Genomic DNA, 24,339 nt, shown 5'->3' on the forward strand with positions numbered 1-24,339 from the left:
CAAAATTAAAGCAAAACAAACAAAGGCAAAAAATGCAACCTTCAAAGGCTGCTTCCTACTCAGTGGGAAAGCGGACGCGAACGTGCATTTTTGATGTTACGGCAAGTTCGCGCGCTGTGAATTCGCAAAATTTGAACACGTTTCAACTCCTGTGAATTTTGCAGCGAATGTTTTGTGGCATCAATGATTTGTGACATATGAACTGGCCTTATGGCAGCTATTCTGATGCAGAAAGACTTGTTTTATCACAAATGGGTCATTCTATAAATTTGGGGTCCACTTTTTTTCTGTCTCTGTTACATCTGACATCTATGATTTTATAATTCTGATGCACTCCTTAATGCAGTCATCCTCCAAGAGTGATTATGAATAGCCAACTACCTACCTAAGAAATAAAAATTAGTTTGAAGATAATTTTAATGACATATTACAAAGTTCAGAAGTAACAGGGACACGAAAAAATGCTTCACTTTGGACCCTAAATTTATAAAATGACCCTTATGCAAAAACTTAAATACGAAATCTCGGTTTTACGTCCGAAGTTGGCTTCAGGCTCAAGCTTCATGATTATAATTCCCAGACATAACTATAGTCGTGTTTCCTAACGTGGCGCACTTCGAAGCTTACCCAACTTTCCTCGAGTAGTGTTGCCAAACCTCTTTGTTGACAAACCTCAAATTCATGCAGTAAAATACTGGTACTTTTACTATATTAATGCGTGCTATTTAACCTCTGTGAACAATTTCGGTTTCATAAAATTTAATCCGAAATTCAAAAATGGTGGCGTCCGGAAATTGGGCACAAATTCGAGGAGTGTTCCCTAACGTGGCGCACTTAAATAAATCTCGGAAAATTCCAAATTAACATTTAAGAATTTCTGTTAACTTGATAAATTCTGATAAATCATTATTATCTCTACTTACATACCCAGCCAGATGTTTGTCAGAAAATTATTTTCTTATTTTTTCGGGGCATTTTCAAAGGGTTCACTTTGCACTTGAAAATAAAATCGGAAAATCACGCCAAAATAAGTTTATCTTCTAACTTTGTAACGGGTAAATTCGCGATTTATGAACGGGAGTGTTTAGAACTTGATGAAATGTCACTTTCTGTGAAATTTCAGTTAAAACTTTTGCTCTAGGTAGGCGCTACAGGCGAAAAATCAAAGTGCGCCACATTGGGGGACGCGCCACGTTAGGGTACATCAACAATATAGAACAATATCAGTCCATCTTGTACTAAGAGTCACAAATTACTGGTACACAAGGCCAATGTTTGTGTATTGTTGTCAGGTATGAATATGGCAGGATGCCTATGAATCTTGCGCTGGAGAACAAAGCCAAATGAATCCTTGGTTTCGTAAACATTAATATAAAATACACATGTAATTTGCAGCCCCAACACAAAGCCACTGGCGTTTTTAGTTTCAATACAATATTGCACAAGAACAGATACTCTCAACCAAAAATGAAAGTTCCCCCTTCCAATACTTTTTTGTCTAACTCAAAAACTACTGGGCACCTCTTGCTCAAAATAACGACTGACCAGTACAGAAATTCCTTAGCAATCCAGTTGCACTTCTGTATACGTGCAAGCTGAGTGTGAACCACAACTTACATGTAAAGTGCAACTGTTTGTAGTATCATTTGTCATAAATTGCATAATTTCGTACACATTATCACCGTTTTGGGCCAAGTAAAGAGTATGGCTGGATTGCTAAGGAATTTCTGTGCTTATTAGTCGTTATTTGAGCGAGAGGTGCTCAGTAGTTTTTGAGTTAGACAAAAAGAATTGGAAGGGTAGACTTTCTTTTTTGGATTAGTGTATGAACCATAACACAAAATAACAAATACAGCCTTTTTTCCCCCAAATTCCATAACAATAACTGACCAAAGGTCTGTTAATCTCGGTGACTTCACCTCATGTTTGGTGCTATATAATATTCAGCAGACCTGCTAAAATGATTTTTTTTTCAACATTTGAAAGGCTCCACGGGTTTCCAAAGTGAAAGACTAGGTGTGTTTTTTAATCAATAATTTTACATTGTAATCCAGGAAATCCAGGAATGTAAAGGAAACTCAACAGTAAAATAAACACCCCCCCCCCGGCAAAATTCCTTCGTACAATCAAACAGCCATTTCACCGTAAACTGCATATCATTAAGCAAATGGTTGCTTTTGTCAAATCTATACTTCCAGAAACTTCTGGAATCTCCTTATCTCGTACCCTGACCAAGTTTCATAAAACTGAATGGTTTTTGAGTCTGGAGTGCTGAATGGTAACGCACAGCAACCAGTGAAAACTCCCATGCTAATGAAAAGATGTTTTTACAGGATTATTCGTAAGATGAATTTGCTATGGGCTGATGTAACATTTTTCATTGCTTTATATCACCCCGACGCAAATTCATCTGATGAATAGTTTACTTGCAGTACCTGCTGCTACATGTACACCAGTGACGAACCAGTCAACCGATCCCGTTAGCTTGGTGGTCGAGTGGTCAGACATCTGCACTAGAAAGCAGGAGGTCGTGGGTTCGAGTCCCACCCGAGTGATTTTTTCCAACTTTCACTCGGGAGGTAACACACTGAATAAACAGTATTTATACATCAGTGAAGGGCAAAATTGATTTTTACATGGTGACGTAGTCTTGCGCTGCCCTATTGCTCTTGATGGGTATTCAAAATTACAAAGCTGGGCAAACATGCACACCAAGAAGACACAGAACATTGTATTACTTTGTAGAAGTTTTATCGAGCGCTCCCTCATGTCATAAGTTTCTCCATAGCACTGGTCAGCTTCAGTATAGTCATGTAATCCAAGCCCAAGTCTTGGCGCAGGGCGTTGTGGAAGAACTCGGGCGCTCGCTGGGACTGTTTGTGCATCTGGACCAGGAGCTCACCGCTGCACTCGGCCAGCTTGTTGCCCACGCTGCCCAGCTGGTTCTTCTGCAACCATTCCTGGACTTTGGCCTTGTCCCAGCCGGCCACAGCTGACCAGGCAACTCTGGGAGGCGATGGTTGGACTTTGTTGGTGGGAGCAGGGGCTGGCGGTTTGCTCTGTGTTACCGGCGGTTTGCTCTGTGTTACCGACGCCTTGACAGGTTGAATCTCTGTTCTTGTGATGACCGCATCTGTCGAATTGAATGTACAGTTTTAAAGTTTGGAATAGACTGCATAATTAGCACTAATCTATGAACCTGTATTAAGTATAAAGATAAGGATAAGGAAAATGGTGGTTCAATCCCATTCAGAGACGCTCTTTCTTGTAGACTGACAATACCTGTAAATATGTGTATGGGTTTGGGTGTTTTTGTATTGGTTAATTTCAGTCTGTCAAGTTTGACAGGGTTTTATTTATTTATTCTTTTATTTATTTCTTATTTACCCTGGGGAAACCTTTCAGTGGTACACTGTTTTCCAGAGGTGCCCAGCAATTATACAGTACAATTCATTTAAAATTACAATTACAAAAAACACTAAAAAAAATTGATTGATCCTTGGGTGTGAAGGATTATTCGGACATTAGGAAATTGATTAATTCCCTTAGGGTGAGTGGGAATGCATTTTAGTCCTATTCAGGACTCATCAGCCACATTGATTCCGAAGAACCGGGGTAGTCCATAGTTTGGTGTGTGACCATTGGTTGTAGTGGGATAAACCAATTAAAAGTAGATGACAATAACAGTGATCATGTCACAATGTAGTTGGACACATGATTTCGTTGACTGGATTCTGTTTTTCCAGTAGCGAGACCAATATGTTGAGTGTTATATCATTTAGTGTAGAGTCAGAGATATCCGGATTGGGGATAATGTACCGGTTGTTTAGTTTGCCTCTAATGAGTTGTTTATTGATGTTATTGGCTCTTTGGTACGCATCCAGAGGAGTTTTGGGGAAGTTTTCTTTGAGAGTGGGGTTGCTTTGGGTAGTTGGCCAATGTTGGAGGATTGCTCCTTTGATTTCTCTGTGGTTCATGTGTGGGTTAGATATTCATTTGCAAGACGACTTCGTCATGAATATGAGTACGAGTACAAGTATGGGTAATTTTTTTCTTGCAAGTACGAGTACTAGTACTACAACGCTACTTAAAAGAATCCAAAAATCCAATAACTGAAGACAAAAGACAAAGCTAAGTTTTGACAAATTTCCCAACTTGTCTCACCTGCCCCGACTTTACCCCTATTCCCAATCTCCTGTATCAAGTACGGCAAGTTCTGCTCCAACTGGCTGTCTTCAAAGAACTTGAAGTACAGGAGGGTTCCGACTAGGGCACCTAGCCATCCGTCCGCACGGTAGTCCTCTTCAACCAGTAGGGGAATGATCGGGATGTTCTGTTTGTAGGCATATGTGGCCTCTGGGTAAGAATTAACAAAAAGAGATCCTTCAATAACTTTGGTTTTCATTGAAAATTAATGAATCTTACTATCTTTTTTAGTAATGAGTGGATGAAAATGAGTTGTCACTATATTCTTAGTACTCAAATAACACAAATCATCACAATTCATTAGATATCAGTCGTAAGTCATCACAAGTAATCACAATCACAAGTCAATCACAAGCAAACTATGAGCCATCACAAGTCCACGCTGATTAAAAGCCACCACTTGTCTTTACAAGTCAATCACAAGTAATCACAGGTCAATCATAAGTCATAACTAGTCAAAACAAGTAAAATCATGTTCTACAAAGTTGATTTCGTGGTATCACTAGTCAATCGAAAGTCAATCACAGGCCATCATAAGTCAATCACAAGCCATCATAAGTCAATCACAAGCTGCCACAAGTCAATCACTAACCATCGTAAGTCAATCACAAGCCATCATAAGTCAATCACAAGCCATCATAAGTCAATAACAAGCCATCATAAGTCAATCACAAGCCATCATAAGTCAATCACAAGCTGTCACAAGTCAATCACTAACCATCGTAAGTCAATCACAAGTCATTCCCGGTTCATCCACTGTTACTCATCATTGGAGTTTTTACAGACTGTATTAAAACTCTAAACCCAAACCTGCTAGCAATATGCCTGAGCAACAAGCCAGGGGATTTTGGGCCATTTGTGGCAGGGCAGTACCTTGAGGGATACGCCAAACAAAATTCAATGCTCAATTACTTGGTTTGTACCTGTTCGGGTGTTGTGACTGTCTTTATATTTCTGGGACAGGTTGACCAGGACGACAGCTGAATTCTCCACAGCTTCCGCCATTGCTCCAAGAATGTCGCCCTCTATCAAATCGCCAAAATATCACTTCATAAAAAATCATGCTAACATAACTTTATAATGAATAATAAACATACATTTCCTGAAAGGTCAGCCCTTGTGCGAGGAACTTTCCATTCTGTTGAATAAACTTTGCACTTCTGTTCTACTGTAAAACAGTATTTGTTGAGAATCATCTCCCAAAAGTTGTATGTGATAGTTAAAGGTAACATACAACATTTGCAAACATCAAAAACAAAAATGCCAAATTATTATGAAATACTTTACTGGACTGTAAGAGAATGATAGTCTCAAGCATCCTGCCAAATCATGGCACCTGGTGTGCTGTCATTTTCAAGAAAGTGGAAATTTTGTATCAATTTTCAACGATGGTTGCCGACCATCATTGGAAAAAATCTGACCTTTTTTCAAATACTACCCCCAATTTACCAAATTTGTTAGTCCACATTTTATTTGCAATTGGTTACACATCCCTGAACGGGTGCAAGCCAGCTAGTCTGGTTCCCTGACCTGACAATTGCCCGACGTGTATAAATTGCTAAATTTCGTCTAAAGTAGGGTCAAGGAACCAGACTACAAGAACAGCATTTTTTCTTGGTTTATCCCGCATCAATGAACACAAAACTTTAAATAGGTCTGTGTAACAATATTTATTATACAACACCTGAATAAATCCCCGTCATCTGATTGGTGAATTGTAGATCACGTGACATATTATTATTCGGTATAATGCACGGTGCGACCATGCGTTATACCCATGCGTTATACCGTTTCACTTTGCGCTTGTTCCATGACGCGGTATTTGCGTGCAAAATGCATGCTGGTGTGCGCGTTCAGCGTAGCGCGTATTGTTCCAAAGAGCCAGCGCTACAGCGTTGGGTTCAAACAATTTCGTGAAGGGGTAGTTCAACATCTGTAAAATCAAAATAAATTGTAGTTTATAATTTACCAATCAAATGACGAGAATTTATTCTGGTGTTGTATAAAACAAATAACGAATGTTTTACGTTCGTGCGATGGAAAGAATAATTTCGTTCGGTGACAGATTGAATGTTCTATTCCACTCGGCTTCGCCTCGTGGAATAGAACATTCAATCTGTCACCTCATGAAATTATTCTTACCATCGCACTCACAAACATTCGTTATTTGTATACTATCAAATACTAACCCCCAAATCCATCCATTTATGAAAATTACAGCAAAAGTAAATGCTGTATACCTTTAAAATTAACAAAAATCAAAACCAACCTACCAAAGATTCTAGGATCAAAACTGCAGGCCCTCCACTATTTTGCAGATTTGTGTATTCTAGGTAGGCAGTTTCGGGTAGCTATGTAGTTTGAGTCTTACCCATTTTATCCACGTCCATCCAGACTCGGTAGCCAGCATTAATCAGGTCATCTTTCAGCATGATCATGCGCTTCTGGACGTCCCATTGGTAGCTGATCATGATGTGCTTGTTGTCGGCCGCGTGCTCCGTGTGCAACACGTGTCCCGGCAGGTCAATCTTGCCCTCGTTGGTTTCCCACAATGCACCGGTGCAGGCCTCACGCAGGGTAGCATTTTCGCAGCTTCGCATCGAGGTCAAAACTTTGTATGAACGATGAATCAAAATGTCACATATCTGCAAGTAAGAAAATATAGTGCTCCCCTCCCAACTGAAAAAAATCCTGGCTACGCCACTGCTCATAACCCCCCACCCCTCTCTACTAAATCGGGTGACACATATTATATCCCTCACCTTCAATAAGAGGTTTATGTTGTTGGATGACCGGTCGATTGGATGGGATGAACGCCAGCTTCCAGACTAGCCCGGCTGCCAGCTCCTGTTCCTGATCAGAGAATGCCATGGACATCATCTTAGCTAAAGGGTCCAGGCCTCCCTTCTGAACGATGTTGACTTTGTTGTTGTCGTTCAGAGCCAGGTTGTTCAAGCCAATCATGAGCTCCTCGACCGAGAAACCAAATCTAGATGCAAAGATGTTCATTTACGCCCAAGATGAATTCTTTATGTTCTTTCAAACCCTTAAAAATTACAAAATTTAACAACTACCTCTTCATGTTCGAGTAAAGTGAGATGTTGCGGTAGACATTACAGTGGAACAACCCTTGTTTGAGTCGTGGAATACCCGCCTGTATTATAGGTACGTAGGTTAATATGCATGTCTTTTGTGACTTTTTTTCCGTTTGAAGCCACAAAATTGCTTAAAATCTGAAGAAGAATGCATAACAATTAACCTCTTGAGGTTTCAGCTCAGTATATACTATATACATGTACATGCATTTAAAGAAAAAACAGAGACAACCTATCCTTGATTTTTTCGGTCTCCTAACCTTCCTGTTTCATGTTATGAATTTCGCCCTTTCGAGATACAATCCTTAAATCACCAATCGGGACTTGATTCTTACTCAGCTGGTAAGGAGTCTGGTTAATACTTTGCACCAACCGGCAAGCATTGGCACTCACTTACCCCATGGGTTAGAGTCGTGCCCAATTAAAGTTTTAAACAACTCTGAACCAACATCAGTGCCCAAATAATGGATTAAAAAAGTGGGCCACAGACACACTTTTTAAAAACCATCTTTGTTGATTGGTTTCTACCGAATGATACCATTTCAGGTAGAAATATTTCACAGGGAATTTGATACATGATCCAACTTCACTTTGAGCAAAGATTTTGTCATTTAATTAGTAAGTATGTTTCTGGTTAATTCCAAAGATCCTACGTACCTTTAATCTGTAGCAGTTAGGAAGCATGAACTTTAAGGTATAAGGTTACTACACTAAGTGATAACTAAAATTAGGTTAATCGAGGTGCTGAAGACAAAGTTATTCAAAGATTGGCACTCGCTTCAATCATAAACTTACTTTTTGGTTTTATGGTTTTTCGTCCGTAGGCCCTCCCTAATCCAAGTCAGTAGAGTGTCGATTGAGCCATCGGAAGCTGTAATCTTTTCACTCTCTTCTTCGTTAATGATGTAGGATAAAGTGAGAAGACACTGCACGCGCACGATGAGAAACGTACAAGCCATGAGAGTATGTAGGATCTCCACAGCTCCTGCCTTGCGGTAGACGGCTCGGTTGTCGTCACCCAGGCGGATGGAGTTGAGTAGAACCCCTAAGATTCCCTGGACCACGTTCCGCTTGGTCTCCTTCTTCAGCTTATCGTGGGCCAGCTCGGGATGCGTGAGTTCCTTAATGGTCATCTCCAGGGCCCCGTTGTTACCTAGGGCCGTGCACAGCTCGGCCGTGCAGTCGGTGAAGTTCCAGTAGGCAACGCGCATCTTCTTCAAGTTGATCTGCGCCTGCTTGCGGCTCTCGTCTTCGCTGTCGACGTTGAAGAGATCGTGGCTGTAGAGATTCCTGTGGATGGCGACGTAGAGGTCCGCGAAGCCCAGCTCCGTGATGTATCTGCCAAGCTCCGGCCGATTGATCCTATCCATGGAGATCTTGGCCAGTGTGGTGAACTTCTCCAGGCTCTCCTCAGTTGCATAGTCCTCAGTGGTCATCAAGAAGGTCACGGTCTCGGAGATGCTTTCTTTCTTCTCTTCCACGCTCACTTCTTTTGAATCTCCTTCATCTTCTTTTTTATCTTCTGCTGTCTGTGCCTCCCAGGCAGTATGAGTCTTCTACAAAACAAAACAAACAAAATGAAAAAGGGATAGTAAAACCTAGTAAACATTTTTACTTTTTAAAACCCCCTTGTACATGTAATTCCCCAAGATTACCCTGCTAAATCCAACAGAGTCTGACGGTTACTCATAATAATAATATTTATATAGCGCTGTAACTGTCAAAGTACCACCGCGCTCATTGGAGTTTCCTGCTCAATGCAACACAGTCTAACACAACCCAACTTGCCAAGTTGTTGGGGACCTGAAAATGTAAAATGACTGGCATGCTCAATCCAACAGAATCCAACTGTGCCTTAGTTTTCAGTTGTCTGCTGGATCCAACAGAGTCCAACTTGGCGTTATTTACCAGTACCCAACAGAATCTGACTGAATGTTTCCAGTTGCCTTCTGAATCCAACAGATTTCAACAGGAATATACACCAGGGGTTTACTGCCCAATCCAACAGGACCCAGCGGGTATGTAAAATAGTTGGATCTTGTTGGATTGAGCAGGGTTAGGGTTAATATCCGTCTCCAATTTCACGGAGAAGCTAAGACAAAACAAATTATTATCAGATGGAATTTTGCGTCGGGGTGATATAAATCAAAATTAGGTTTTGCCCTTCACTGACGTTGAACACAGTGTGTTACCTCCTGAGTGAAAGTTGGATAAAATCACTCGGGTGGGACTCGAACCCACGACATCCTGCTTTTTAGTGCAGATATCTTACCACTCGACCACCGAGCTAACAGGATCGGTTGGCTGGTTCGAATCTGATGTACATAGCAGCGGGTACCGCATAAACTATTATAAGATGGAATTTTGCGTCGGGGTGATATAAAACAAATTGCAAACATAAGCCGAGAATCAGCCAATAGCAACAGACATTGTGACAATTTGGCTTGTATTCTGATTTGGCTATGAATGTTTTGCCTGGACTGACAAAATGTCCTTGATAATTGCAGCTCTACAAGCAGGTCACTGGACGGTGAGTAAGACAAGTACTTACTGGGTCAGGTGCGTCTGTGCAATCTGCTTCAACCTCGTTGGACATGCTGTCTGTACTATTGTTCATGTTTGAACCATTGGATGGAGGTCCTCCTCCTCGTCTGTGTGAGCTGGCACTGCTTCCCATGGCATGTCAAAGGTCATCAGGAACAAAGTGTGCCGAACGGTGGTCTTACTTCATCTGAGGAAATAAATGTAGTAATAATAATAATAACAGATAATTTATAAGGCACACAGTATCTGGAGAACCATTCAAAGGCGCCGGTCACAAGCAAATCACTGTGGTTTAAATGATAGATTGAAAAGATGAGTCTTAAAGGGAATATACATCATTTGCTTTTGCTGTAATTTTCAGAAATGGATGGAATTGGGGGGTTGGAAATATATAGCAAATATAGTTACACTGACTTTTTTGAGATTTTGGGTTTGAAAATGCTATAAAAACCAAGAAAAACAATCATTTTCCTGTAGTCTGGTTCCCTGACTCCATATAAGAAGAAACAGAGCAGTTTACATACATTGGGGAATTGTAAGGTCAGGGAACCAGTCTAGCTGGCTTGTACCCGTTCATAGGTGTGTAATCGATTGCAAACAAGTGCGATGGTCAATTGGGGCCAATATTTGAAAAAAAGCCAGTTTTTTCCAACGCTGGTCGGCCGACCAGCGTTGGAAATTGATACAAAACTACCACTTTTCTTGAAAATGACAGTATACCAGGTGCCATGATTTTACAGGATGCTCTACGCTGTCATTCACTAACAGTCCAGCAAGGTATTTCAAAATGATTTGGTAGTTTTATTTTTTGATGTTTGCAAATGTTGTATATTCCCTTTAAGATGGCGTTTGAATGATGACATATCAGTTGTATCCCTTAACTCGTCTGGCAAGGAATTCCAGAGAGGCGCTGCACAGCTGGAAAAGGCCCAGTCCCCGTAGCTTGCCAGGCGAGTTTTGGGAACAGAAAGTATCTGTGATGAAGAAGATCTGAGGCCTGGTCGCATGTTGCGAAGTTGTAACAGGTCTCGTATGTAGGAGGAGCTAATCCATGAAGGGCTTTGAATGTAAGGAGCAGGATTTTGAATTGTAGTAGACATCAAAAGCATCACTGGACAATGGCACGAGACAACAATTAAAGTAAAGCTCGGAATACTGCCTGTATCCCATTCCCCCATAAGATTAAGAGATATATGGCCCACTGTTGCCTTCTATACGTGTGCCGTTCTAGAAGTAGGCCTACTCCGAGTAACTAGGACGCTACAAATCGCATTTTTTAACATGTGGTCAAGTTATGACCAAATGTTAAAAAAGGCAATTTGTACAGACCAGGGTCCCTACTTATTCGGACTAAGTAAGTAGGCTTAGTAGGTTAAATCTAAGTGACCCCAAGAAATATACTGCAATCATTTTCGGACAAACTCTCTACAAATTTAGCCTGAAAATTTCAGGATAACTAGACCGTTCTACAGGAACAGAATTCAATACGCACTTTCAAGGTAATATGCGCCATCTTGCTTTGCGGGGCAAATTTACACGCATTGCTGTGAATGCATCGGCAATCAAAAACTTTTGCGCTTCCAAGTCATCATGCATTCATTCCAAAATGCGCCCGCGTTTAGCAACGCATGTTTTTTTTGCCCCATGAACAAGATGGCGCATATTACCGTGAAACTGCTTATTATTTAACCAGGTACATTGTACATGTAACATTAGTCCGAGTAACTAGGGCTCTACAAATCGCCCTTTTTAACATGTTTTATTGAGAGTAGTACATGTAGTAAGTATCTTCTTCCATAGTAAAAATCATATGAAAAAAAAAACAGTTTTGATTTCAATTTCCTCCAAAAAAAAACTTTCTTCAGAATATCACTTTCTGAACAGAATAGCCTATAAAGAGGGTCAGTATACTTCTAAAGCAAAAATTAACTACAAACTAAGCCAAAATGTGAAAATCTAAATTTGACAAAGTTCGACATGTTTTTGTACATGGTGGAAGTGTGACCGTTATTTACGGAGGTAGGCCTGCTAGTCCAGTACATTGGCCACATCACACAGCCTGGGCAAGGCCCAGAGCGCGCTCTCGAGCGCCTACTACATTCTTTCCTATGCATAGTTAAATCACCAAAGATCTTGTGTACGTACAGTTACGGGAAATTTGAGCCGATTCACTTCAATAAAAACTGACAGATGCGAGGATTTCCTTTTCTCACACCACTCAACTCAGCAGCCACTTCGCTTTCGACGGCGTCTGCGTAACATTGGTGATTTTTTGTTTGCTTAAATACAGTATGGCACCTGTTCTTCACAGCGGAAAACGTGACGTTTGAGATCATCTTACGTGTGGTTACCTGCCTATTTTATATATATTTTTTTAGCGAGCTTAGGCTAGAGGGCGCAATTTCTCTTTAATGCTGGCAGCAGTGGCTCATTATTTCGGCCCGGCCTGATCGATCGGCTCGGACGGCCCGGGCGCATAAAAAGCCTGCGCGCTCCTTGCATCCTCTTATTCTTGTTATTAGCAAAGATAAGTTTTCCCCTGCTAAATTAGCCCTTGGATTAAACCAAGGAAGTAGGAAGAGAGGTCTACGGGTCAAAATAAACATTAACCTAGCTACATAATTAGCCTAGGGTTCCACTGTATGTACTCCACTATAAACGCGCTAACAACACAAAATCGGACAGAAAATAACCCCGCGTGGCAGGCACTCAGGAGCAAGGCTGTGATTTGTTATGCACTGGAAATCAAAGATAACGACCTCCAGGACAAGTTTCTTTTCAATTTTACCAGTAATATCCTATTCATGTTTGTTTATGCCCCTCCTCCCCAATTGACCCCAAACCACTCCTAAAACGGTTGCCATCTGCGGCCCAAGTGCAGGTGTAACCTCACCCCTCCCGGCAATAGATCTAGACGTCGGTTTGGTGAACGAAGTCCCCCGACTGAGTTGGCAGGCTCAAGCCCCAAATGATTGATCTCCAGGAACATTTCTGCAATTTCAGGCTCAAGTGTAGGCCGTAAGGACCTCTTACACAGTCAAAATTATCTGTGGGATCCCAGAATATTAAGGCGCGCGCAGGAATTCAGAGAGTGCACCCCTGGATGATAGAATTACCTCTAGTAGGGCCCACTCTGGTTGAGGGAAAAAATCCATTTTGTATTTGTTTATTAATAAAATCCATTATTATTTTGAATGGTAATGATAAAAAAACTGTATTGAAGTTCATAATTGGGTTCTGGATCTGGTTCTGGTTCATGTTGATTCGGTAAAATTTCCTTGGTTGCATGTCGTTTGTAGAATTTTTGTTGGTGCCCCTGGTATTTCTTGAGTTTTAAGGTGAGGTGCTCTGCTCGTGAGATGGCAACCAGTTCGTGCTTGATTTTGTAGAGCATTGATAGTCTTTGTATCTGTCTATGCTCTTTCAGGTCTCCCCACTTGAGGTGCTCCAGGATTCCAGTGACTGTTCCCTCTTCCCTGCTGTAATCCTTTGTGCAGAATCTTGCTGCCTGTCCTTGGACTCTGCCCAGTGTTTGGCGTTACACTCGGATAGTGGGTCCCACGCAGTCACAGCATACTTCAGTTGTGGACGCACCAAAGATAGGTATGCCGTGATTTCACATCTTTTGGGCATCTCCGCCTGATGACTCCGAGGACTTTGGGGCTCTGGCTGCAGCAAGCTGTGTTTGTTTATTTCAACTGAGTGTGTTTTGGAGCTCCACACATTAATAAGGACTGGAGTCTTTCGATGTGAGTTGTTGTCCGCAGAAGGTCCTGTAGGATCTCTTCCGGTTAGCGAATGTGATGGTACAGCACTTGGATAGATTAAAGTCCACAAGCCATTCATTCTGCCATGATTTCAGCAACTTGAGATCGTTTTGCACAAACACCGAAGTTCGATTCGGAAGCCTGAAGAATGACAGATATTTCAGGGGAAATTGATTGGGAGCCCAAATGCGCATTGTTCGAACCGAACCACCGTGAGTGTGAAAGGAAAGTACCGCGCCGTGCACCACTGACATGACATCATCGTTAAAGGTATAGTCCATCATTTGTAATTTGTGCATTTTGTTCGTTTGAAGCAACAAACGTGCTCAAAATCTAAAGAAGGGTATTGAACAACTCATCTGATGAAGTTTCAGCTCAGCTTCAGCTATATATTCTGAGAAAAACAGCATTCTAGGATCTCGATTTCAAATCAAAAGTTGCTGATCATGTTTTGAATTGGGCCTGAATTCAGCGTCCGAGACACGTTCTCACTCAGCCGATTGCAGCTACGCGATGTCGAGAACTGATCCGACGACGAGTATTTCACTCGTCATCCTGGCAAGATAAAACATGCTATCTTCTCGTGTCGAATCCTCTCATTTATACATTTCATGACATCTCGTCGTGAACTTTCGGATTTCAGTGAAACCGTCGGTGGACGAGCAGGATCCGGAGCGCTGAGGTTGAGGGTAGCCTAGGCCTGTGCCTATAAGCCCAAATCCCAAATCCCAACTTCAGGTTCTTTCGTAACCACATATCGCTCTACCCATGGGCCCCAATGACCTCCAATTTCCGACTGCTTCTATCGTCACGTCGTCATCTAGAAAGATTTACCTTTAAAAGGGCATCTTCCCAGGCCACGTACGTCCGCACACTCGTTGCGTATAGTGTTTTTCCCAACACTAGATTTTCCCTGGAAACATTTCACCAGGAAACAAATAAAGTTCAAGCATAACCCTTTTACACCACAACAAAACAATCTCATCCCGCCCGATACATCCTCAAGGAACATGGGCAAAACAGGTCCCATCTCCAGGAGCCAAACGGCTTCGCGGCAGCCTGAGACCTTTAAAAGGTCCGCTGAGTCGGGAAGACATCTTTTCTTGCCCCATCGCTGCTCATTTTGCCGCAAAACAAGTTCACAAATATGTCAGGATTCTCAAACATCTTCTCTTGAGGCTTGACCTTATCTTGCATATCCGCTCATCGGCCACGCCCCCGGCCATCCCACCTCGCCCAACCGTGCGGGGCATGCATAGCATAGGCGCGCTGAAAAAAAGGTACCCTACTAGCTTTCACATTGGCTTGTCGTCTGCTGCTCTCTTGTGGGTAGCCCGCCCCCTTGTGACAGATGTGACAAAATTAACAAGAATGGACTGGTCCCTAATGCCCTAATAGGAAAACGCATCGAAAACCCTTTTAGGCGACAGGGGACCAGTGAGCTGGAGATGTTATAAATACCACGTACAAACGAATCCAGCAAAATAACAGGAGGTGTGTTGAATTGAACCAGAGGAATCGCATGCGGCAGAATTGACGGACTTTCGGGCATCCTCCGAGTTCCTAATTCTGCGGCGAAGTAGGTTTTGAGAAAGGCAGGGGAGATGGCAGCTAGCAGTGCTTCGCCGTTGATTGTCCGTCTGGTGTCAGCCTCCGTGGCGATAGCCAACAGAGCCGGCAGCATCATCAGAAAAATCATGAAGGATGGTTCGCTGAATATCGTGCAGAAGGTAAGGCAGAACGTCCACTCACTGCTGTCAGTGTCAGTGCGACAGTTCTGGATCACTTTTTACACAAATCGCTGTACACTCTTAAAGTTATAACCAAATATGTTCACACTACACACAAAACCACATCGTGTGTATCCATGGAAGATCTGCAACTGTCTCACGCGGGATAGCTTTGGAAAGATTCCCATATCTGGCCATCACTTTTCACTCTGTCATGTCTGTGCACAAACTGTATGAGACCATGGATGATGGAGGAATGTCTATTCCTTCCTCCATGATAAGACCTGTCTGAAAATTTCGAAGTGTTTTCTCAGTAAATCGTTTTGTAAATTCTTTAATATTTTCCCTGCTAAAGTTGAATTTTTAGGACATTCAATTTGTATTACCCCCTTCTGATGGCTTAACTAAGTAAAGGGAAAAATGAGTGATGGCCAGATGTGGGAATCTTGATTCTTTCATAGTTTTAGCGAATACGGCAATTCAGTTGAATAATTCAAATGCCCAAACCATTATTACTCAGCGATACTTGAGATTATTTCCTTACGAGGAAACCCAGTAATAATATAGTGAAGAAAAAATTATAAATGTTGACTACGTTCCACAGGAAACCAGAATTTTGCCTTTGCGCACTTCTCTTCACAGGCCAGTTACAAAACAACTGGATATTTCGCCTTACTGGATGGTGGGTAATGTTTGAGTGATTTTCAAAATTTCTTTTCCCAGACAATTGCAAAATAATCAGTATGAAAGACCTTCAAATTGGTGAAAAAAATGTCGAAAAAAAAAAGTTTGGTTACCATGGTTACAGTGAATTCATTTTTTATTTAAACAAATGATCCGGAAATGTTGATGATGCTGGCTCAGTTGTAGCATTCACTGCTTCTTGAGGGAGAGCAGTCCACACATTAATGACTCGTTGGGAGAAGAAGTTCTTCCTGCGGATCCTGCAGCCAATATTCTTGTTTAAAGCTGGTTTGAAGATCGTTAGAAAGTGACTGCTTGTCGCTGTCTTGAAAATGTTTCTACCGTCGAGGTTCTCAAATCCCGTTCACTGCTTAAAAGTTTCTATAAGGTCTTCTCTTAATCGTTGTTCTAGCAAGTAGAGGTCCAGGGCTTGGACCTCGCCATGAACTGGTTGTGACTGCCCCAACGCTAGTTGGCACAGTTGCTATATAACGTTAGCTTAGGAAGTTAGGATGCATGAACTAACACTAGATAGCTTGTAAGTGTGCAGCAAGCGTGACCCTCAGGTGAATCGTAAAAAGTTACTTTCCTTCCAGCTGCAGTTTGTTCTTTGACACGTTAAGTCCCAATTTGTTTGAACGGGGAAGCAGTGACGTCATTAGGAATGCGCCCAGCACTGATGTGATCCCGAAGAACTTTTAAATCAGTAGTTTCCTCTACTTTCCTTAGAATGAAACTGCACTAAAGTAGAAATGTTGACATTAAAGAATGTAACTTCAGGTATATGTCAAAACCTGATTTGATTTACATCACCCCGACACAAAAATTCCATCTTATGTACTTGAAAGAATAAGGCTAGTTACTCGCCTAAATACGGATTTTGCATTTCAATTTGTCCCCCCATCTTTCGGTACAAGTTAAAACATAATTAAAAAAACTATTTTGGCATAATGTATGAACTTTTATCCCCACCTTAAAAACAAAGACTCACAATAACGCTTGCATTTTGCATACTGTACATGTGTAAAAACAAATAAGGTGCTAAAATGACAACCTTAACTCCATAATTTTAGCCCCCACACATTTTTTGGGACAAAAATACACAACTTTACATTTTATAAACTAATTCTATCTCACTGACACACCATCAAATGAAAGGTCCATTTTTATTGTCCCCTTTTATTTGATACCACATTTGAGGTTGTGGTGTTTGTGGAGATTTGTAATTCTCCACTTTTCAGCCACGTCCACTTTTGCTTGGAACTGCCCAAGTACAGAATACTCCAGAAGTAATTTTAGTAATCAAAGGAGTAGTTGGAAAAAAAACCCACAACCCAAATCCACTGAAACGCTATTTAAAATGTCAGGCCGCATTTAGAAACAAGAACATCATGTCAAATTAGGTTTGCCCTTCACCGACATTTAAACACTGTAGGCCTAGACTCAGTGTGTTGCCTCCCGAGTGAAAGTTGGAAAAAATCACTCGGGTGGGACTCGAACCCACGACCTCCTGCTTTCTAGTGCAGATGTCTTACCACTCGACCACCGAGCTAAGGGGATCGGTTGGCTGGTTCGAATCAGATGTACATAGCAGCAGGTACCGAATTAACTATTCATAAGATGGTATTTTGCGTCGGGGTGATGTAAATCAAATAAGGTTTGCCCTTCACCGACGTTTAGACACTGTATACTCAGTGTGTTACCTCCCGAGTGAAAGTTGGAAAAAATCACTCCGGTGGGACTCGAACCCACGACCTCCTGCTTTCTAGTGCAGAAGTCTTACCACTCGGCCACTGAGCTAACGGGATCGGTTGGCTGGTTCGAATCAGATGTACATACCGGGTAGCAGCGGGGTTTACATCACCCCGACGCAAAATTCTATCTTATGAATGCGGTACCCGCTGCTATGTACATCTGATTTCCAACTTTCACTCGGGAGGTAACACACTGAGTATACCGTGTTTAAACGTCTGTGAAGGGCAAAACCTAATTTGATTTACATCACCCTGACGCAAAATTCCATCTTTTGAAGAACATTATTAATATAAGGGGAAAAGGGCAGCAACTAGTCCCAACTTGTTTTGGTGATTTCCGGTTTTTCCACATTCTATTTGTTCCAGTTTCCCGTCATAATAAAGAAATGTACTGTACGTGTATTATCATTGTAGGGTGTTGGACAACCTCGTCCTCAGGGTGTCAAGCAGTACGCGCCCACCACTACCTGCTCTCTAACCCTGGTATTGGATCATTTGCATGTGCAAGATTTTTGAACACGTATGCAAATAAGGAATAGTCTGGTGCCTGCCTGTGCGTTACATTTGCATTTGTTTTTGTATGCGGTGTCTGGGGTAAAAACAGAATCAATTCTGCATGGCATGAGTTACGAAAATACAATTTTATTTTAATTAAACTGTTACGATCTTAACGAGAAAACATGCAGTATCACATTCCATATTAATATGAACAAATTGGAAAGGAAATGAATATTTCAAAGAAGGCGTGGACGAATGATCACGAAAACACGTACTGCACGTTGTGAATAACAACACCAAGTACGCGATATAAATCCATTTCTAGCCAATTGGGGTATCGAAACAGGATACAGGAAGAAAGTTTCCTATCCAGGGCTTACTATTGGAAACACGGTTGGAAATAAAGTAAGCACTGGGGACGAGGTTGGGGTGTTGGAAGGCTTGTAAACAGGAAGTACATTGTATGGTGGATCAATGGTGACAACAAAATTAAGCCTTGTTTTTGTATCAAGAGAACTTTAAAAAAATGTCTACAAAAAGAGGTGCACCTCATTTTGTAGACTTTTTCAAAGTTCTCTTGATACAAAAACAAGGCTGTGATCATGCTTTGTATGCTTTCTGTATTATGCACTTACACATGTACATGTACACGTACTGGTAGTGTACTGGTGCATGTACGCAGGGATGTGTACCAGTACATGTACATTGTATCCTTCAATACCGTGTAAACATTCTTTTAAGTTTTAAAAAGAAACATATTGTGGGCATAAACATCTAATAGTACCAAACTGTATGATCAGAGTACTGCATGATATCATCATACCGGTAGACATCACTGTAATGACAATAATTTAATCACCCCTGGCGGAAGGGCGTATTTTCACTTGATATGAGGCATGTACCGGTACATGTACGTAGGCACACTTTACTGAAGCATGGTATCAGAGTTTGCCTACAGTACCCTTGATCCTGACATACTTGTATGTATTGGGCGCAATTGGTGGATTTCCACTCAATCGTGCAGAAATACGTTGGCGCGATACATACCGGGTTACCGTACATGTACGTCGATTACGAACAAAATCTGAAGATTTTTCTTCTCTTTTTGAAAAACACTCCTTTGGAGCTGTAAATTAGAAAGAAAAGGTGATCGATCGATGCCAGCGTGATTGACCGATGGTGGCACAATCGACTGATAGTGCAGTGCGATCGACCAAAAGCGCAGAGCAAAAGGCAAGAGCATACATGTAGATCCAGTGATCGCCCTGAACAGTGTACATGTAGTTAGTGCTAAACGTATAACATGTGCAAGAGTGGAAAAGGATGATTTCTTGAAAAAGAACCATAACCCTTACCCTACTTGACCCTCCAATGCATGCCAATTGTGCCTCAAGATGTTTTTTGCATGGCCCTCCAATATCTGCCATGTCATTTCAAGGGTAACTGGACAGGCACTCCAATACATGCCACAGAGAACAATGAGAGTCCTCTGATAACAAAGTGAGTGCCCCCAGCTGGTCAGTATCAGGCACCCTCCAGGGCCTCCAACTCCTGCCAATTGGAGCCTTCACTGTTAAGACTTGTTATCTGCCAAATAACTGCAGCTGGAGGGCATTGGCATACCAACTGACATGCAGTAAACTACCCTCAGAGAGTAAGGGTTAATTAATTAAGGAAGAAAAGCCTTTGGAACGACAAAATATTATTACGTGTGCTTAACCCTAACTCCCTAGGGGGTGTGCAAAATCGTATTGAATTTGGAGGATTCAGGACTGTTAGGGCTATTGGACCCACTGATCACTGGCCTGACACTCCCTACATGTAGGTTAGATGTAATTTTTCAAACAGTACCACACCCCAAAAAATAGCGTTTTGAAAATTTGTGAAAAAATTCAAAGCCCCATAATGTCATCACAAAAATTCTGGGTCCTGGCTCCCTGTAGCACGTTGAGATGCATGCGCAATGTCACCGTGCCCTGTGGTCTGGTTCCAAATAGTCGACCAGAGTAGTTTAACCATCCTTCGTTCAAGTGAAGTTACCGGTAGTTGAACTACATGTATATGGTGAACCTTAGTCCTTGCCCAAATCTGCTCATCGTCGGAAATAGATTCGTACAAACTTGTTAGTTTATCAAGCAATTTTCTGACTGTAACGCAAACATTGTAATGCCCTAAACTAAAATAAAAAGTGTTTGTGCAGATTTAAATTAACATTATAAGTGTCCTGTTGGCCTGAGGTTTTCGTTTTTGTTTGGTACATCCACGCATGGGGGAAATTTCCAGTATCACACAGTACTGAAATACATACCGGTACATGCATGTTGTACGTATGTTTTTAACCTGCTGCACAACATATTCAGCTTGTGTGGTATTGGATTTTGGGAGTCTGCGGTATCCCACCTAAAAAATACCCTAGTATTCGGTATTACAAGTACCAGGTACTTTTGTGGGCAGACTGTGTCCTCAAAATGAAATATTTATCCCCAATATGTTATGTCCTCAAAATATAATAAGACATGTGACAATTCAAGAAACTGCACACAGGCATTGTGAGCAAAAAGTCTAAGGCTCTGCTGGATGGCATACCAGTTATTAAGTCTAACTCCATAATTTTCATTTGCATTGTACAGTACAGCCCACTAACTTGTTTCTTCTTTTTTATATATTTTATTTCTTTTAATTAAAGGGCTTTTGCACCAATCTAGCCACATTTTAGAGAGAATACAGGGTTATTGAAATTCTATGCAGAGTTCTTTTGAAGTAACAAAAACACCATCACTACATGGTATTACCGATATATCGTCAAACACTACAACGTAAACGTGTATGTTCTTCAATTGAATCAATAATGAACCATATGAATATATGTACATGGACACAATTGTTCCATATGAACGTAATTTACGTACACGTACGGTATGTACCTGTGCATGTAAGCATGTTTCATGTGAGACGGAATGGCCCATGGTCATACAAAATGTATCCTAGTGCTATTACAGTTAGCATCAGCGTGTGTGTATTAATTAGCCCGATAGGATGCCTGCATGACAATGATGATAATATTGCTCCATAGATATTCACCTGCCACTGACAACAATTAAGGATGCATCCAATGCTAATTGATTCAGAAAGCACGACCGGGTTTTGCACAGAGATGGATCAGTTAAAGGGGCTGTCGGAATGACTGCTTCCTGTTTTACACGTATTTCACGTAAAAAGACAATTTTGTTTTGAGGATGAGCGGTAAAATTTCTGACACGGCCTTTGTCAGGAATTACCTGTGACAGGTAATGGAAAAGTGGAAGAAATTATGTAGTTTCTGCTTGCAGTGAAAATGAAGGTTTTACATTTAGATCCAATTTTTACTTACTTTCTTCCTTTTAAAATCCATACATACGGTACATGTACATGTACATGTATAAAGAATAAATGTACGTCTTGCTACGGTACGAAGGACAAATGGACCTGTGAGAATGTACAGTATGCAACATTTTAATGAATCCAGATTTATGAGTAAAACGACATTTTCTTGTTTCACTTCTTGTTCTACATGTTCTAGCAGCATGCTTACTGTACACTGTACCTAGGCAGTGTACATACATGTATCACATGAACACTTGCCAGAGATTTTGGTTTTTGAGAGGAAGGATAATTTGCTAAATTGTTGTAAATCCAGCTCATCCGCGGCTAAATTTCCTTGACTCTAACTGGCTAATTTCAGATACACCGACCAGATTTGATGTCATAGAAGTGCCATACTTGTACATGAACAGAGTATGCCGCCACCCCCCCCCCCCCCCAAAAAAAAATTATAGCAATAATCTTTTTTTCAAAGTTGAGCAAAGAAATTGACTGGAGCAGGTTTTGAACCCTGTGACCTCCGGATTGCTGTTCTGGTGCTCCACCAACTGAGCTGTCCAGCCCCATGATGGCGTTTCCCCAATTTGGTCTGTCAAGGAGCGCTAGTCAGAAGCTGCAAGCCCGTATGCCACATACATGTGGCCAAGGATCCTGCCCAGAGTCACGATGCTAGCAAGATTAGCAATGCAGCAAACCTAGGAAATACCAAATGGGGATGTTTTAAATAAACCGCAACCTGGTAAATTTCCTGTCGTGGTTTAAATAAAAATAATGAACAAATTAAAAAAAAGAAGAATGCACAGAGAGTGTGAATCAACTTCCTTGGCAATCATTTGCCCCTCAGTTTCCGCATTGCTCCCTGTAGGCCTGACGGCATCACAGGATAAACCCTTTAAAGCAGGCAGGTTTGTATAAATCCGGTGTGGGCGTAGGTACACGCAGCCGCAAATCCCATACGGAAAACGGAATGAAGACGCAGGGTCAAGGACAATGCCGATTGCGGTCGAGCGAAAGCGGTCCCCAGGAGAGCGTTCAGTGGAGGCGGGAGAGGAAGAAGAAGATGAAGAAGATCAGGGGGTGTCGTCAATCCCTCTTACCTGGATCGGAAATTTGCGGTTGCCTTGTACAATGAGGGAAGATAGACGGCAAGGATGATGATAGTGATTGTGAAGATCAATGCGGTTGATAGAGGAGAAGAGGATGTTGGCTCTGTCACAAAGAATCAAAGAGACCACTCTTTCAATTCAGAGGCCGACTCAAGGACAGTGGTTCATGTTTCCCAATCCAAAGCCTTGTGCTGGGGGAGGGGAAGGGGGAAACTTGAAAATAAAGGACAGTGAAAGCGTCTAAATGTCCGTTTGACTTCTTGTGTCTTGAATTATTAAATATTGTGAGTTTTAGACAAGAGTAGAGACCCCTGTACCTGTCATCCTCTAAGTTAAAACAAACGCTTTCCGAAATCCAACTGTACATTTCAGTTTAGCTGGCAGAGAGATAAATCTCAGTTTGAAGATTTGAAGATTAACATGTAGAACTTACAGTTTGTATGTACCGGTAGTACACACGTTCTATATTCCCCATCATAGACAACAACCCACAAGAGATTTTGAGCAGTTTTGATATACATGTAATGGTGTTCACCTAAAAGACTTGTTTCCTTTCTACAATGTACATGTAGTACTACAGGTTCTGTAACTCAGATTATCCCACAGTCTATGATACCATGGTCTATTTGCAGAGTAAAGTGGATTATTTAGAGACATCTTTCAGCCAAAGTTTGTCTGAAATGTTTGTGCAAAGTATCTCATGCCCAGTGCCATGCTTATGCTATGTGCATACATTTATCCATAGTGAAGATATTAAAAAAAAGCTCCATGATGCTACGGTGCAAGAACTTTGAACCCCTCTACTTTGGCATCACTACTTTGTGGTACCGTATTTGTATTTTAATTAAAGAATGATAAGATAAGAGTCAAAGTTGTCGTTTGTTCGATGAATGTATTTAAGGCGTCTCTTGGTTTTCGTAAAGATTTAGATTCTGGTTGAATTTGCATTGAACGTTTGCGAAAACAAATTTGCTTTAAATAAATACATGAAGTTGCATTTGCATGAAGTATAGACTCGGCGGTTACCAAGAGTTGGGGAGACCACTGGGAGTGTTGCCAACACACCTAATGCTATGGCATTGTGGACATTGTGGCATTGCTGTGCGTATAAAGTGCTGTACATACATGTCCATACTATGATGCACCCATGAAGCAGGCGCACACTGGAGCTCTCAAAATGGTCACAAAGTTCCGTTCTTGTTTGTGCATGGAATCCACAGACAGGCCCTAACTCTTAACCAGGTACTCTCCCCCCCCCCCACCAACTGACATATTTGTACATGTACATGAACATATTCCGTACATTTATTTGGTACATTCAGTCTGGTCAGCACACACATCAATTTTTTTTTCAAAAATTTCCGCGGTAGCTACAACAGCGCTTTCTTCTGCAGCACCGTCTAAAATTTTCGTACCAAGGAACACCAAGGATTGGGAAGGGCACCAAGGCAAATGAAGGAAGACACCAAGGTACTGGTATATGAGGACACAAAAAACTGTCACTAGCAAGTACCGGTAATGGTAGCTTGCTCATGTTCCGGTACTACATGTAACAAATCTGGATTTTGCCATGCTGACTTTCACCAAAGTTAGCT

At 41.5% G+C, this 24,339-nt stretch overlaps 2 protein-coding genes across 3 annotated transcripts in view; one reads left to right on the forward strand and one right to left on the reverse strand.

The window, feature by feature from the left end:
• Positions 1-1,867: 1,867 nt before the first annotated feature.
• Positions 1,868-12,153, reverse strand: LOC119745902. Of its 2 annotated transcripts, XM_038222582.1 has the most exons (8): positions 11,991-12,145; positions 9,853-10,032; positions 8,097-8,857; positions 6,969-7,195; positions 6,578-6,817; positions 5,130-5,231; positions 4,165-4,356; positions 1,868-3,133 (listed from the first exon to the last, which is right to left on the reverse strand). In XM_038222582.1, the coding sequence occupies exons 2-8, from the start codon at positions 9,976-9,978 to the stop codon at positions 2,766-2,768; spliced, it is 2,016 nt and encodes a 671-aa protein (XP_038078510.1). In that variant the 5' UTR covers positions 9,979-10,032; positions 11,991-12,145; the 3' UTR covers positions 1,868-2,765. The 2 variants fall into 2 exon arrangements, with proteins under 2 accessions (XP_038078510.1, XP_038078512.1); XM_038222584.1 differs by lacking the exon at positions 5,130-5,231 and having other exon boundaries at positions 11,991-12,153.
• A 2,911-nt stretch (positions 12,154-15,064) lies between these two features.
• Positions 15,065-24,339, forward strand: part of LOC119718746 (3'(2'),5'-bisphosphate nucleotidase 1-like) — a 31,075-nt gene continuing 21,800 nt past the window's right edge. The window contains exon 1 of the mRNA XM_038188148.1: positions 15,065-15,342. Coding sequence (XP_038044076.1) covers positions 15,217-15,342 — 126 coding nt within the window. The 5' untranslated portion in view covers positions 15,065-15,216. The remainder of the gene's footprint in view (positions 15,343-24,339) is intronic.

The sequence above is a fragment of the Patiria miniata genome, unplaced genomic scaffold, assembly GCF_015706575.1.
Source record: "Patiria miniata isolate m_02_andy unplaced genomic scaffold, ASM1570657v1 HiC_scaffold_7, whole genome shotgun sequence".
Taxonomy (NCBI): domain Eukaryota; kingdom Metazoa; phylum Echinodermata; class Asteroidea; order Valvatida; family Asterinidae; genus Patiria; species Patiria miniata.